Source organism: Aptenodytes forsteri, unplaced genomic scaffold (assembly GCF_000699145.1).
Source record: "Aptenodytes forsteri isolate BGI_AS27 unplaced genomic scaffold, ASM69914v1 Scaffold1, whole genome shotgun sequence".
NCBI lineage: Eukaryota > Metazoa > Chordata > Aves > Sphenisciformes > Spheniscidae > Aptenodytes > Aptenodytes forsteri.
The window spans coordinates 5229798-5246737 of NW_008795035.1; the positions used below are offsets into that span (position 1 = coordinate 5229798).

A 16940-nucleotide genomic window follows, 5' to 3' on the forward strand; every position below is an offset into this window, starting at 1 on the left:
TGAAAATCTTTTGTGTGTGTGTGTGCGCGCGCGCGTGCGTGTGTGCACTAAAGAATATGAAAAGAGGCCACTTCTGCTTAAATAGATTTAGCTCATGCTAAAACCTTGTATATCACAATTGTCTTTGGAATGACCCATGAGAATTTCTAATAGACAGACTGGCTGGCAAAGGGCAATAAAAAGTAACCTAGACAGTCTCTGGGTATCTAGTTTCCTCATTTTGAACATTGAACATGGATAAAGGTTTATGAATCTGAATTGTCTGTTCAAATGTGATCCTATGTCAGAAGTAAGTTCATTACCGCCTGATGGTTATTGGTTGAGTAGGTTCAATAGCTATCAGCAACACTGGGAAATGACCACATGGATAAGTAAGCAGTGGAGACGGAGGCTAAAGTGCCTCCCAACCTTGGAGGTGAACCCGATTAGTGGGGCTCAGGAGGGAGTTTTATCTTCGAAATAGAAGAAGTTCGGGCATATCTGCTCTTAATGACTAACAGAATAACAAATATGCTTTTAGGGTGGTAGGGAGACTGTCACCCTTACCCTGAATTTAGCAAACAGTCCCACAGATTAAATCATGTCTCTATAGGTATAAATATCCAGTGATTTCAATTGCAGCAAGATTCACCCTTGAGTCTTGCAGGTCACCTTACATTTACCATCTGCTGGTATAAGTGAAGTTATAAACCACTCTGGGAATTCAGAAGAAAACTTATACAGACATTGACAGATAGCCACTAAAACACGCACAAATCACGACTGGCATGAGCTGGGCTTTGCTGGGATTTGCAGCCCCGGGCTTTGGGGTCGGCAGGAGCAGGCTCCGGGGAGCACTGGTGCACCCCATGCCATGCCGAGGCCCCACGCGTGCACCGGCCACGGCTCCTCGAGGGGAGGCAGTCCCAGCGGCATGTCCTCGGCCTGAGCACAGGACAGGCTCAGTGGAAGCTGCCAGCACATCTGCCTCGGGAGCCTGCCAGCGAGCCAGATGCTCCTGCTGGAAAAATTGCCTGTGCGCCAACTGCCGAAGGCACTGCCGGGCTGTGATCTCCATCCAGGGGGAGAAGGGGGATGGGGGCAGGAAGGACACACTATCACTCAGCAGGCAAGATACTTTAATTTCTATTATTATTATTATTATTATTATTATTATTATTACTACTACTACTACTACTACTACTACTACTTTTTTGGTCACCAAATTTGAAACAAATGACCAAAAAAGATGATGGCCCCAAAATAATCTGAAAAATAATCTAAAGAATAAGAAGCTAGCTAGTTCTGCAACTCAAGGTTTCGCCCGATTTCGTATGTTAAAATACTTGTTTCTCCCAGTTATTTTATCACTAAAAATAGTTTTAAAGTCATTCATCCCTAACACATAAGGACACATGCAGTCTGTTTGGGCTATATGAAATGAAGGGACCGGTAAACCCAGAGCCAAACCAGTGATATTTGGGTGGGATTCCAAAGAGAACAACTGTGTCACCAAGCGCTGAAAGGCCTTCTTTTAATTTATTAGTAGAAGGAAGAAAAAAAAAAACTCATGCTCGAAAGAGCAAACTCACTTTTCAAAAGGACTACAATAGAGGAGGAATGCAAGATTTTCCTTTCATTCCTAATGTTCTGGACTCAGCAAATAGGCAACTGAAAGAGATGCCAGGAGCACAGAAACATTTTTGCATAAATCAGCGTTGCTCATTGGCTCTTTTACAGCAAGGGGGAGTTGCACAACTTTACAATCTGGCTGAATATGGAGCAACTGGAGATAGACAGGAATTTGCCCACATAACCCCCGCCACCAGCCCAGTCAGAAAACAACCCAGCTGAATAGCCTAACTCAAGTGGCACCCACGAAATGTGAAACAGAAATTTCCTATGCCAAATCACTGCCCGGGGCTTACACCGTTATTGTCTCAGTGATGCCCACGGTCAGCCCCAGCCGTCGGCGGGGAGCTGAGAAGACCTGAGAACCAGGTGCTGGACTCAGCCAGCAAACCCCGGGTGCCAGGCAGTGAGTGGTGAGAGCGTGTACATGGGCATGCTAGAAAGAAAACTCCATCCACTCCCCTCTGTCAGAGCCTTCCTTTGCCATATGGGTTAAAGTACGTACGTGTGTGTGCAATTTTCTCACTCTGAATATTTTTTTTTTAAGATCTTCCAAAAATTTCTGAAAGGCACCTGTCAGGTATATACATCCTTATTCATAGTTGTAGGTATGTCTGAAACGTAAACCAATATGTCTAAATCTTTCTACGCTAAAGTGAAGTGGAAGTTCAATTTCTATAAGGAGAAAAGCTTGGATGAATCTGACAAAGTTGCCTGTCTTCCACTCTGCCACCTAACTGCCTTTGCAAATCTGGATCCAGCTGCCATCCAGACAATGGGGTTTTTTTTGAAAGTTGATGAACTTAAATGCTGAGAACACTCCTAAAAATACAGTCTTTTAAATAATGCACCAAGTTGCAGGTATTTTTCCACATGCCAGTATGCTGGTGGGAGACAATATTTACCAACTACTACCACATTATGGTACCCACAATGTCCCTATTATTTACATAAGGAAATATTGTGGTGTTTCAGATAACAGCATGGCAAGGATTAGCTTTTTGACTACAAACAAGAGCAATGTTGAAAGTCACACTTCCATGGATGAATTTCTATGGTATTTCCATTATAAGCATTTATGGCAAAGAAGTGAGAAACTAGCTTTAAAACACCACAGCAGCCTAAAAACATCAAGTGCAATGTACTTCTATAAACATATGCGAAACCCATCAATTTCTTCCTGTTGCACAACTGGAAAAAAAAAGTATAATGTTCAAAAATCTTTTTCTGTTTCCCTGATTTCGGTCTTTTTGGAAAGAAACCCAGCAGGGTACTGGGCTTTGGTATGGGTTCTGGGTATTTGAGAGCAAGCATTGCACTGATGGAGTTATCCTGGTTTTGGAGACTAATTCTGCAGCCTTGGTTGATTCTTTGTAATGCATTCTCAGGTGCTTGAGAGCAAGCATTGCACTGATGGAGTTAGCCTGGTTTTGGAGACTATTTCTGCAGCCTTGGTTGATTCTTTGTAATGCATTCTCAGGTGCACAGGAGTCCCTGTAATATTTGACACAACCTCTTCATCAACCACCCCAAATCTTACTCCCTCTGCACCTGCTCAGCTGACACTTGTCTGTTCCCACAGGCTGCTGTATTGAATCACTTCTCCCTACAAGGCAGATTTTTTTTTCATGTTCTGCAGTGACCCTTGTAGTGCCTCTTAAAAAAACCCGCCTACATAAATTCAGATAAACACAAAAAATATAATGGCTACGGTTCGGTAAATAGCAAATATTCTCAACAGTGTGTGTGCCAACATAGACACTGTATTGGCCACAGAAGTATTTACAGTCCACAGCATAAGTTCATGCGTGCTAAATTTCTGTGCTGCACGAGTCCCCGAATACGTATTGGACAAGCTGAAGAATATGCTGTACATATGTCTATATGTATTTAGCCAGGGTTACATGGCTATTATTCTACCCTCCTTAATGTTCAGCCCATCCAATCCACTGTGTGTATGTAGAAATGCTTCTTAAATCTTTGGGGGATGGCTTGAAAAATAAATTGGAATAAGTAACTTGTGGGAACAGTATCTTGAAAAACATCTTTTTTAACGTGGATCATATGCTATTCCTCAATCTACTAATAAAAATATCCAATATAGACACTGAGTGCATCTTAAACTATCTAATTAACTGCTAAAACTTCACATTGAGAAATTTCCCTCTTTTTTTTTTTTTTCCCCCATGTGAAAGAACTTTGTGCCTTTGAGAGACTGGAATTATTTGGACATCTCAGGAGCATAATAAAGCCTCTGTGCTGGGAGAACTGGCAGGACTGGCACATACCTAAACCCAAGGTGGAGGAAATGCTTGCTGCCCAGTTTGGTCATTGCTTTCCTGGCCGAGTCGTCCAAGTTTCTAGATCCTTCATCATTCACTGCAACCGACAGGATCATGCCATTTGCAACTCTGCCCAAATACTGGGCAAGACGTATGCTTTCCTCTTTTGCTCTGTAGGTATCAAACCTAAAGTGATAAAAACACCCGAAAACATTTACTTCAGTGAGCGTTGCAGCTTTATGTACTGAAAAGCAAGTGCTATAAAGAAATAACTCTTTTGTATTGTTTACAATAATGATATTATCCCGTTGCAAAACCACTTGCAGGGTATATTAGGGGTTTCTGTTAAGCCAAATTGATTAAACTCTAGTTGACAGAATAGCAAGGTAGTAACACTACTCACTCTTTGGTTTCGGAGATTACTGATCTAGAAAGAATTATATATACATGCAATAATACCCATTTGAACAAGGTGCCAAAATGTGTGTTTCTGAGCTTGCTGAGATGCTGTCCCCAACCTGTTCCCAAAGATCCTCACGTCTAGACAGCTGAAAAGTCACTCACCGATCTGAATGGACAACTGCCCCCGTCTTGGGGTCAATAACATGGACAATGACACCTCGATGGCCCCAGCTCCTTTCAAAGTAATATCCACCTTCTTCCATGCCACCAGGATGAAGAGTTTTGTTTAAGAAAGTCCAGGACAGTTTTTTCTTTCCATGGATCTCAAGAGTGCCACCCTTACTTACTCCCAGATACTTCTGCCCAAAGTAGGGATTCGGCTGGCTGCCGTCATCCGCCCTGCAGCAGCAAGGGAGGAAAGGAACGAGTTTTGGGTTTGTATCTGACAGTCAAGGAGCCTCTCCCCTTGTTCTGCTATGGTCCAAGAAGTCTCATGATTTGCATGGTATTTCTTTCAACTACCCTAAGAATCAGCAACTGCTCACGTCGTACAGAAAACAAATTATTTTAAATAATACTAGCAACTACTGAAGACCAGCAGCAATCTAGAACTCAGATAATCTATGTTATATTCATTATATCCAGGCCAGAGGAGACCTGAAGCCCAGACTGAATGATACATTTGTGTTTTGGAATTCTGGTGGAAGTTAGGGCCCTGACCAGGAGCTAGGAGGTCTAGTGGTTGTTAAATATGAGTTTGGCATCCTTGAAAATCTAAGAGATCCTGTAGCAATCTGCAAGACGTAAACGTGTTATCCTTTGGCTCACCACTTTCATGCAGAAAGAAAGGAAGTTTAGGGAGGAGAATTTTCAGAATAAAATAACTCTTTGGGCTTTAAGCCTATTCTGGAAAATCAGCTTCGCTGGTGGCAAGGTGCATGCTGATTTTCTGGCATGCCCAAATACCCTAATGTTCATCTCCCAGTAGTATTTGAAACCAGAACCAAAACTGCATCCATTTTTTACAGGGCATTTAAATTGTTTAAGAAGCTACTGAACTTTCCACAGAGCACCAATGATAAGTATATCTGAGAAAATGTCATTTTAAGGAACATTTTTGTTCCCTGTTGTGGAAGAGAGATCCTAGAAAGCTCCAACATAATATTCTATCACGCATACGTACCGCCCATATAAGATGATAACCACATTACTTTGGTAAGGGCACATCTCACTGCCGATATGTAACTCTCCATCATTTTCAATGAGTATATGTCTAGTACGCAAAATGATAGGCTGCACATCGTCTTTAATGACCAGTTTTCCTAAGTAGAAAAGGTTATGACATTTGCTTTAACACACAGCAGCTCATCAGAGGTTGCGAAACCATTGTACTAAACCCAGTGCCGGGCGCTCATCTCAATTTTTGAAAAATTCTGCCCATCCTCCCCAAAACAGCTCTCAATACAAATCCTAAAGACTTTACACGCTTTTTATTGAGTCCAATTCTTGAAGAATGCAATTAAGATTTGGTGGAAGAGGACTCATTCAAAACTGAGACAGAAATTCAGAGTTAATACGAATAAAAGCTATTCATGCTAGCGATCGCCAGCAACACTATGACTCTGTCCTTAGAGACAAAGAGGCACATATGTATCTGCCCTGTCCTGCGACCCTGAGAACACAACTATTGCAGTATGATGTTATCGGGACAACGATTTCGTAAAAAAATGTTTTTGAAGCAAATCACAGAAGTAGAACTAATGAGTATACTGAGGTACTTTTGTAAATTCTCCAGAAAGGGCAGCAAACAGGTTGATTATAACAGCTAAAGAACTGATAGCATCTCAGCTACCACCCACCCCTGCACCGAATTAAAGCTGGGTTTGCCCAGTAGCCACCCAGCTCTCAGCAAGAAGCAGAAAGCTCTCCCAGCGTGAGACAGGGTGATTTAAATAGCCACAGTGGAAAGCACACTTCACCCAGCCTTGCCGCCAGCACGTTTTACCTCCGTCAGTGATGTGGATAGAGTGGACTGTCGCGGAAGAAGAGAGAAGGAGCTTCCTGCCATTACGGATTTCAATGCGTTTTTCTTTGTTGTGACCTGGGTTCCAGTTTTCTAACTCAGGATCCTTATCAGGACATGCGACAGCTGCTTCCACTGGGTAGAGATGGAGAGCGAAGATGATTACTGTTTGTTCGGTGCAAGACAGAAAGCTCCATATCTGGGCATCTTTACAGTATCATTCTTGGTTACCCCCCCTTTGCTGACTCCCTGGAACACAGCGGTATCTCCGTGCAGCAGAATACATGTGGGTCATGACCAAAAGAAAACAAACAAAAGCTTAATCTGTATGGTTTTCTGTTTTCTGGAAGCATGGAAAAACCCGCTACCCGATGCAAAGGAGCCTTGTGAGGGATGCAGTTTCCAGAAAACTACCGAGAAGAGGCTGTAACTGAGTCCTCCCTGCAGTGACATTCAGCTCCGTTCATACCACCCAGACACAAAGCCTTTCACAAGCCCAGGGAAGATGCTGATGGAAGGATAAAACAACTACGACCTTTAAAAATGCCCCAAAAATACCTGTGAGGTTTGAAAATCTTTGTTTAATGTAAGGATGTTAAAATACGTTTGCGTACTGTTTTTTCACTGGAGATGGAAAGTAAAAGTGCTCAAACTAACATGAAAACACCAAGCACCAAGGAATTACCAGTCCACCCAGTAACAGAAAGCAACAGGAATCTCACAAGAGAGAGACTCTGGGTTTGTGAGCTTTTCCAGGCAGAAGCAATAAGGATTCATTCGCTTTGGGTTCACACATCACCAGTCTCCACACACAAATTTGATTATGGGCTGCCATGACGTGTTAGTCTAAACGTCTCTCATAACAAATCCGAGTGTCTCATGTTATAAGTATTTACTTAAGATAAAATATTTCCCTGATACAATCTCACTCGATATGTGAGCCTCACATCTTACTCTAATCAACAAAACTGTGAGTGTGAGTCCCATGTGTGATGCATATTTTCTGAGGGTAGAAACCTTTCTAATCCTAGGAAGCTGAGGTCAGTGGAAGTTTGAACAATGAGCCCTTTGCCATCAGAAAGGGTTGGGAGTTCTCACCAGCTCTCCGATTTTTGTCCTTTAGAACAAAAACACCATAGGAAAACTACAGGATCCACAAATCAGTGATAACAGACATGGGATAAACCCCCCGACTTCAGCAGGGTTATGTCTCTGGCACTTAGTATAGTAAAGCTGGGTGGTTTTTGCCCCGCAGATACTAATGCATTCAGTTAATGGAAAGAACAACGATGTGAATCCATGCAAGGAAACATGTCCCAGTCCTGGTGTAGTTGACAGCGAGCTGTTGTGTGCTGCCACTGTGAAACTTGAGGGACATCTGTAATTCCACGGCAACAGAAACAAAATCTGTCCATCTGCATTCAGTTTCCTCTCAGATTCCTCCACCAGTTTCATGCCTTAAGAAAACAATAGAATTGGACCAGCCACTGCCTTAATGTCTCCAGAGACCCGTTAAATACCAGCTATTCAAGGTAAGCAAGGGACATTTCATGCGGGCAACATATGCCTTGGCTCTCTGCAAACTTTTTCCGTATACGTGAAGTGATCAAATCAGAGAGAGCTGATAATCTACCAGGTAGCAAGTCAAATACTGATAAACATCCAGGACCTGATTTTGATACCGCTTGTGCCAGCTGGAAACTGGAAGTATATCAGTAATGTCAGAGGCACTTCTTCCAATTTACAGTAATTGAGGAAAATAAGAAGGAGTTTCTGGGTTCCTACCAGAAGACACACAGAATTAATAAGAGTTGGAAAAGCGAAATACTTCAGGCAGGAAATGGGACTTGCATTGTAAATAGATGTTCAAATATAACTGTAATACACGCTGACAACAAATTCAAAAAAATGAGCTGTTATTCCCATAGGAATAAGGATAATAGAAAAATTTGCTCATGATGAGAAGCTAAATAAAACCGAACGAGTCGATTCAAATGTAGAGGTATAATTTATCAACTAGATTAAGTGGACAGGATAAAAGCTTGTTCATTTTTCCATTTACTTGGCTATGCTAGTGTCCAAAAGAGCTTCCTGCAGTCTCAAAAGATGACTTGTGCCCCCAAATTTCATTATTTAGAAACAGAGAGGTAGACAGTGAAGCCGAAGGGGAAAGCAAGAGGAATTTACGCTGATGATTGGGATGACAATCAGCAAAAGCCAACACAATCCAGAACAAAGGACCCAAATTCCCAATCTCATTAACCAATTCGCACCAGAGAGCGGGAGCCGTGCACAGCACTCGCATCCGCTGCGCCGAGGACACCGGAGGGCTGAGCATCTTCTGCCAGCTGGTCCAGCTACCTTGCCAGCTTGGACTGTTACTCTCATTGTCATTTTTCAAATTAGAGTGCAGCTTCTACCCAGCACAAGGAATTAACTGAATATTTTGCTTCTTGACCAAAAGGGCCTGAGCTGCGGTGTTTGGGGCAAGACATATGGTCTCTTTGTTTTAAACAAATACAAACCCTCAAATTAGCTCTATTTAGAACATGTGTATGCAGCTTCCCTTTTCCCCTTTCCCTAACCGCTTAGGAGAAGTGCTGCTTGGAAGAGACAAAACCCAAAGGGCAGGGATGTCCCACCCCAGAGCTTTTTGCTCTCCAAATCTGGGCTTGGACAATGCAGCAAAATGCTCGACTTCACCTCCCGCAGCCACAGCTATTAGGACCTGAGGTTTCTTTTGTTATTTCTTTGTGGCAGTTTGTTGCATTTGGGTTTGTTTTAAGAACGCGTGGCAGAGTCTGAGGGATTTCTGAGGGTACTTTCACCTGCTCAGAAATTTCAGCCTTTGCCACTCCAGCTGCCCTCGATCGGGAGTAGAAAACTGCTTTTCTCCTGAGTTTTCTCACTCTGTCCTTGATTCTTCTCATACGAAGAAGAGTGAAAAGCTGCTCAATCTAAACCAGCAATGTCTTTATTTAAAAATTGTGTTACAAACAATGCCCTTTTTCCCCGTAGCAGGAAAACTTACCTGTGCTTACAGAAGAGATTACGAACAGAAGAAAAATGAGGTTTTCGGCTAGATACTTGGAGGTAGGTAGAGCCATTCTTCAGGATTTTTAATCCTCTGGATGGATACCTGTGAAGAAAGAATATCAAGCAAATGTCGCTTTTTTTTCCCAGCTCATGCAAAAACCATTCACTGCACAAAAAAGGTCATCCCCAGCTTTATGCCAGCCCACATCCACTCCCATGCAGCTCTACGGCTGAGAACACCTTCACGCTGCTTCGGGACCAGCCCAAACAGAGCAAGAAACCAAGGGCAAATCCTCACCCTTTGTTTGGTTTAGGATAAACCCACTTGGGAATCCAAATAGACACTCAGAAAGCAACCACCAGATGTAACCAAAGACGCCTTAGGAATGCAGTATAAACACATCCAGCGTCAAGACTCTCTAGGGCTGAATATTCACATGTGCAAAAAAGTAATGAAACACAACAGAGAAGGCGTTTGCAGAGTGACAAATTTTCATGAAGTAACCTTTCAACGACACCTCTCTCCCCCCGTACTACCCACACATTTTTAGCAATGGTGTTTTGTGCACCCCCAAGATAAACCGTACTCACACTTCCAGTCTGAAGCATGCAGTTTCTTAGATTTCAGATCCAAGAAAACATTATCTATTTAATGTGCCAGCCCAGAATTTTCTTGCAAAACCAAAAGCTGCTTTTGAAACCGGTCTACCTAATGTTTTCGTTTCTTCAGTAGCCAACCCCCAGCAAAAACAAACAAGCAGTGTCATGAAAGTCAAAGTTAGAATTAATGTGATTCTCTCCAGTGATTGATTCTGTAGCTCTGCCCCATGCTCATGACAATTTATTGACATGCATATTCACACTGAGGCAAGGACACCCACTTCTGTAAGCGTCAACGCTCTGTATTCATAAGGCACTGTTTAAAATTCACATGTAGTCCTTGGAGCCATTAGGTTTTATCATGTAAGCCAGTATCTGAGGAATATCGAAGAAATTTATCTGTAGCTGTCATGTCACATCACAATGATGAAATAGGATAAACGTATGCATCGCACAACATAGACGCAAAAAAAGCAATTGAAAAAAACTCCGGGGTGCCCCAATTTCTTTAGGGCAAAAAACACATGTTATTTTTCATGTCACTTGTTAATATAAACCAAACAAAAAACACGAGAAAAAGATATGCAAGAAGCCAGGATTTAGTCTGGAGCAAATTTTACAGTGTATATATGCAAAACACGTCTGTACTTTTCATAAAGGTGATATAGCTCGAAGTGCAACGATACGTTCAAACCACATATAATCCAATGATTATACTAAAAATAGCATTAGAACCAGATTTGTCAGGAAATATTCCAGCAGGAAAATGTTTGCTTGTTTTGGTATAGTGTATTTGACAGACGTGAGCTCTGGAAACAGCATAAACTCAGGGCTCGGTACAGCCTATCAGGTGCTGAAATGCTGTTACAGAACAGTAGAAAAAAGGAATGCACTTAGTAATGCTATAGCTCTGAATGATATACATTATCAGAGCAATACCGTCGCCATGGAATCTGTGCCAGAACCAGGCTGCACGTGTCTGACATTTTAACAGCATTAACCATCAACGTTTGATAAGCCAGGGCTCTTTTAAAGGAACATTATTAGACGTACGCCCAAAGTACAGCAGTCACCATTAAAATGTCAAGATTTATTAGTGGTTATTACACAGCCTAATCTGCAAACCCAATCACTAGATTCTGCTTTAACGATAGAGGAAAAACTAAACGAGTGGTAATACTACAGGATGGTCATTACAGATAAAGTGTTTCTTATAGCGTGGACACAGCTGTATGTTAGTGTTGCATAAAGCCAGATTCCGACTGGCAAGGTATTGGTCATAAAATACAATCAGATGATGTAAGAGTTCACAGAAATAAAAAGAAGGGACTGAATTTCTGACAGCGATGGCATGCATTTGCTCTCCTGTTGCTTCATAGGTAGCAAAGAAATTTCTCTGCTCTGGCCCGTTAAAAACTCAGAGGAGCGTCTCTGCTCCATCCAGCCCATGATCTTATTTCTGACAGTAACCTGTAGCAAACCGGTAGGAAATTAGTGTAAGAAATTTCACAGCCTTCGCTTTCTTTAGAGCCAAGAACTGCACAGTACTTACCATCAGGCTGTGCAAAATGGCTTCTGCTATTATATCCCCGGTTGCTCCCCGGGGACTGCTTCCCTGATTACATCCATCTTCATCAGCACAGATCAAAACAAGCGATCAGACACTGGAAAGTCATGTCATTTTTGGAGGCGTCAGCTCTGTGCCAGGCTCCAATGTTTTTGTAGTGTCTGATCTGCCACAGTCCAAAGAATATCCTGCTTATTTTGTGACTGAGGTAGGGTGTTTGATTCGGCTCGCAGCGAGCCCGAGTTCATTGCGGTGTTAGTATTAACTGGCACTCGGGTTGGAAAGGCTGAGAGCCGAGCGGGCCAAGAGGATCCGACTCCTCTGATTCAGCTCTGACTAACACGCTGCCGGAAAAATGCTGCTCGGAGGATAATCTCAGGAATTTTCCTTCAAAGGCTCTCAATTAAGCATCTTTCCCAAATATTAGACACAAACAGTGACATGTTTGATTTTACTGTTAAATGTAGGAGGAGGAAGAGATAGCGACTCTTTTCATTAATGTCGCCTGCTGGAGAAGACTCAGGAGCAGTTATCTCCTGCCAGCCAGCCGTTTCATTAGCTCAGTGCTCAGAGCCGCGTGGGGATACAGCAATACACTACATCTCACTTGAACAGGCGCCACGTGGCTGAGTTCAGCTCTGATGTGACCAGCTATGTCAACAAATCTCCCTGCAGATTCGGGCACTCTGAGAGCGTAAAGGCCATACGAGTGTCCTCCTAAGTCTATCATCTCCATCGTTTCTCAAATACCATCTGTGACTCCTCTCTTGGGTGAGAAAAGCTTTTTCATCTAGCCATTAAAAGCTGCCTGGCAATGGCAAGTGGGACTCGTGTGCCTGGATCTGGCAAGGCAGACTTTCTGAAATGATTCCCAGCTGCTGGATCTTTCCAAAAAGTGAACAATAGCAGCAGACAATGCTAAAAGTAGATGCAGGAAACCATTAGTCCTCAGCTGGCTGCTACCACAGGTGTCAGCAGCGATACTGTACTAGAAAGCGCACTGCACAGACAGGAATCCCGATCCACCGCCCTCCCTGCAGTTTTAACGCTGGAGGCAACACAGAGCAGACAATCCCGGGAGCCAAGTGGCGAAGAAATGCTCTGAGGAAGCTGGATTGTCACAGGCATCGTGGTGGGGTCACACAGACACCCCGAATCCCAGGCGGCAGAGCAGAGATCTCCGGAGCGGCACCCCGCCCCGAATCCCGGGCGGCAGAGCAGAGATCTCCGGAGCGGCACAGCCAGCGGTTCAGAACGACACGCCGGGCTCCAATCTCGACTCGCCGCCTTGCACGACTCTGGGCCAACCACCCAAGCCCGGCACCAAAATTTTAAAAAAGTAACTCATGATATTGGCTATCTTAACATACTTTTTAAGACCGGCTTGACACACTTTGGAGGATGTACCTTCAGCATCTGCTGCTGAAGATGAGGCTCCTTTCTGGTATGTCAAGCAGGGCATAACAGGAGCATTAACCATCCATTGCAAACATGGCAAGGATGGGAGAAAAGCAGCAGCTACCTCTCCCCTGAAAAAGATGTCAAACAGGAGCAAGAAACCTGACGGCTACTACTGCTGCTACTACCCAGCAAGAGAGACCACAGACCTTCACGGAGGCAAAGCGGGGGCCCAGAGCCATCCCCAGAGAAGAGCAGGAAAAGTTTACATGGAAAAGGCGCCTTTCAGCCTGCCGGAGAGTGAACTCTCAGCAGACTCTAATTTGCACAGGTACTTGAAAGGACCTGCGAGTAAAATCTGTGTTCCCCAGGGACCGTCTCTGCAAGGTGAGATGCTCCAGGAGACCCCGATGGGTCAGGGCCAGGGCCGTGGTGCACCCCTAGTGCTCCGGGTGGCCAAACCCGGACCCTCCCGCTGCCGCAGCTGATGCTGAGGTTTTAGTGGCTTGATGGCAAGGTCTGAAGCCTTGCTGCTTGTTTCTTCATTCGTATGCAAAGAAGCTAACGTGGATTTGGAAGCTGATTCCTGAGAGAGGGAGGAGCTGTTTAATTAGCGCCTCTGCTACCTTCTTGCTGACATTGCATGGCACTGACTGTCCTCTTGCACCTCTCGGGGAATTTTCCATTTTAGCCCCAGCTGGGAATACGGATTTGAGGAGCACATTTGCCTTTCTGACCCAAGGACATGCCAGCTTTTGCTACAGTGACATTCCTGTGCAGGGGGAGCCTTCGCAGACACAGCCACAAGCACAGCTAAAGCCTTCAGACGGCCTTACAAATAAACAAACGCATTTCTAGGGATCGCTAATGAAAATGCTTTCCCAGTCCCAGTGAATGACAGCACCGTAGCTGCCTCTGCTCTTCATCTTGACCTTGTGCTTGCCACCCAGCCATTATCTGCTCTTTTTTACTGGCAAGTAGAGGAGGATTAAACTCAGGAACAGATTCTACTTCCCAAAGAATTCAACACTGGAGTCAAAAGCAGCACTCCAAATTTTTTCTGGAGGAACCTTGGTTTCTTATAAATTCATCTAACATCTTTCCCTACAAGGAAGAAGGTTCTGCTCACGTATTCTATATATAAACATCACTGCAAGTTCCTTGATTCCTGATGTTTATAAAAACAGATTCTAAACGAGGAACAGGAGTTAGAGGAAATTTTTACGATGAATTAATTAAAGGAAACTAAGGTGTTTGCACATTTGTTGTAATATTGGCAAACTATTTTGAGACAGAAATGAAAGGGAAAAAAAGTTACTTTAAAGCTATGCTTTTTTTCAGAATTATCTTTTTTTTTTGCAGAGGCTTACAGACCTTGAAAAGGAAAGCAAGCAATTTTTGGCTCAGCTCAAACAAAATCATTTGCAATTCACAACACTCCACCCATCTGAGGCTGACTGACTCCCAGTTTCACATGCTTTTGAAGTGCTCAGCATTTCGCTGGATTAAACCCTCATCCACTGCATGAAATTTTCAAAGCATCAAAGTGGTGGGAAGCCGAACCCCATTTTCGGAGGTTCAGGATGCACTGGCTTTGGTGTGGCTGCTGACGGTAACTCAGCGTATAGCCAAGCTAATGCTTTCAGGGAGTGACAGAGGTACTGTGTTCCCGCTGCAGAAATGCTCTGGGGATAACTAGGACGGCCATATATCCTGAATGCATTAGATGTACTCAACGTGCCTGGAATAGCTGCAGGTCCACGTGGACATGCACGGTCCATGTGGACTCCAGCATGAGGGCGGAGATCCTCCCGCTCAGGAAATCCCCGGGAGGAATATGACAGCTTCCCACGCGACACTTACCCCCGCAGCTTCACAGACTTCTGGTGCATGCCAAGTTAGCGGTAGCCTTTGAAAACATCCTCTTGAACGTCCCAAGGGTCCATGGAGGAATTGTACCCTCTGCGGAGCGTCCCTGGTTTTGAAGCCTTTTTTCCCTCCCAAGGTAAGGAAAGCGCGTGCAGTGGCTGAAGAGGTTCACAGCATCCTGAATCCTCTTCAAACTGCTGCTTTTAACTACCCAAATACTGCATCAGGATGTAAATATTTTTCTTTTTGCTTTTGTGGTACTTTACTGTTTGCATCTGGCTCGCCACAGCTCCACGCCTTCCTCTCCAGGACATTTGCCATTTGCTCTCCTTCTGGGGCAGGAGGAGGAATAGAGATTTTTCAGAGGTTTAGGCACATGCCTCTCCTTCCTTCACCAGGCTCTTCCTTTGCCAATTGTTTAGTCTCAGCCTGGGGTTAGAGCTCTGCAAAGTTTTATTGGGATCCAGGGTCTGGACCTGTCACAGATTATCAAATAAATCTCCAGGAAGCTAAAAGCCTGCTCTGTAGGTACTTGTTCCAATGTTGGACTTACGCTCACAAGCCTAAAATATCTTGCTTTTCTTCCCCTGCACAGCCACAGAAATCATAACAATTAGGTACTAATTCAAAAGGACTTCAGGGAGCTCCTCAGAGGGTCAGTCCCAGCCACTCAGGCTCTTGTACCACTCCTCATCTCCACCGAGGACATCAGTCTCCATCGCTCCCTGCGGGGGCCAGCTCAGGCCCATGATGTCCTGTGCATCACTCTTTATCTTACCTTTACTGAGCAGCATCAGTGATTTCTTCACACTTTCTAGCAAGCCAGGACCTCTCCCCTGGCCAAACCTGACTCTCACCTCTCCTACCTGGTGTGGGGATGGAGCCACGGTCTCCTCCTCTGCCTGTAAATCTTTCAGGTGTTTTCTCACCCCACATCCAAGGACCACTGGGCGGTATGTGTCTGATGGAGACAAGCGTCCCAGCCGAGGAGTTCAGTCCCCGTCCAGAGGCACAATATCAGCTGGCTGGTGCGCGGATGCCAGAGCGACTAACTCACCAGGGAGCAAAAGTCTGGCCAACAAAACACTAACCTTTCCCCGTAGCAACTTGTTTGGCCATTTCTGAGAATTTCAAAGAAATGACGGGACATTAGTAACAAAGCCTTCACCTACCTGTTTGAGTAACCAGCGTGACGAAGACATGGATAGTCTGAAATCGCCCGCCCCTTCGCTGCTGTCACCAAGTAACATCATGTTCAAACCAAAATGTCATCATTTCAGGGTAACTTTGTACTGAAACAGTAGTCAGTGAGGTCATCAGTTGTTTCTCAGTTTGCATACAAAGCTCTATTTTTGTCTTTACTTCAAAAAGCAGCAGCATAAACAAAAAATCAAAGAGAATTAGCCGCTATTACTGGCAGTATTTCAGTCCTCAATGGGAGCAGAAAGTCAATACGAGCATTGTCTGAAAGGAACGCAAGACTTTACCCAACACAGCACATACTTTATCCTGAGTTTTATTCCTGTAGGTCTTTAATTAAATGTTCACATCAGTTGGACAAACATCATTCCACCAGTCATTAGCTAGAGACAGAAACACATTTATAACTCCTTGTTGCACCCTATATATTCAGTTCGATTAGAAGATATTATTGTAAGATCACTGCATGCTCACCCATCGATGCAAGCAGATGTTACTGAGTTCACCTAAGATGTCACGGCAGATGGACACTTAGGTTTTTTAAAAGCAGACATTAATGGAGGGAAAACAGGACCGAAGGGAGAATTCCCTACCTCTGCTGAAGTTCATCTGTTTCCCTGGATGTTGCTAAGGCTTCCACGCCAAATTTCATTTCCAGTCCTTGTGATACCGGAGAGCAGGTTTTTGCCTTTGAAACTTACCTTTTGATACCGAATCACGGATATTTTGAAACACTTCTCCTCAGGAAGGGCAGCCCACAGGCTTTTCCTATCCTGCCCTGTGAGGCACTGCTTGAAAAAGAAAGCTCTACCACAGCGGGTGAGATGAGAATATATTTATTAGTTATAAAATATACAAATGAACACCATCGGTTTGGTACAATCCTGTAAAAACAAGAGCAGGTTTTGGTGACAGCGGTGGGCTTTGCCTGGCCGGTGTTGCCCCAGCGATG

General features: G+C 44.0%; 1 protein-coding gene across 1 annotated transcript in view; it reads right to left on the bottom strand.

Moving 5' to 3' along the window:
• CEMIP (cell migration inducing hyaluronan binding protein) overlaps positions 1–9425 on the bottom strand; it is a 54866-nt gene extending 45441 nt beyond the window's left edge. Inside the window, exons 1-5 of the mRNA XM_009276549.1 lie at positions 9350–9425; positions 6301–6453; positions 5479–5617; positions 4458–4694; positions 3900–4079 (exon numbers count right to left, since the gene is read on the bottom strand). Of these exons, the coding sequence (XP_009274824.1) occupies positions 3900–4079; positions 4458–4694; positions 5479–5617; positions 6301–6453; positions 9350–9425 (785 nt within the window). The remainder of the gene's footprint in view (positions 1–3899; positions 4080–4457; positions 4695–5478; positions 5618–6300; positions 6454–9349) is intronic.
• Positions 9426–16940: the final 7515 nt, after the last annotated feature.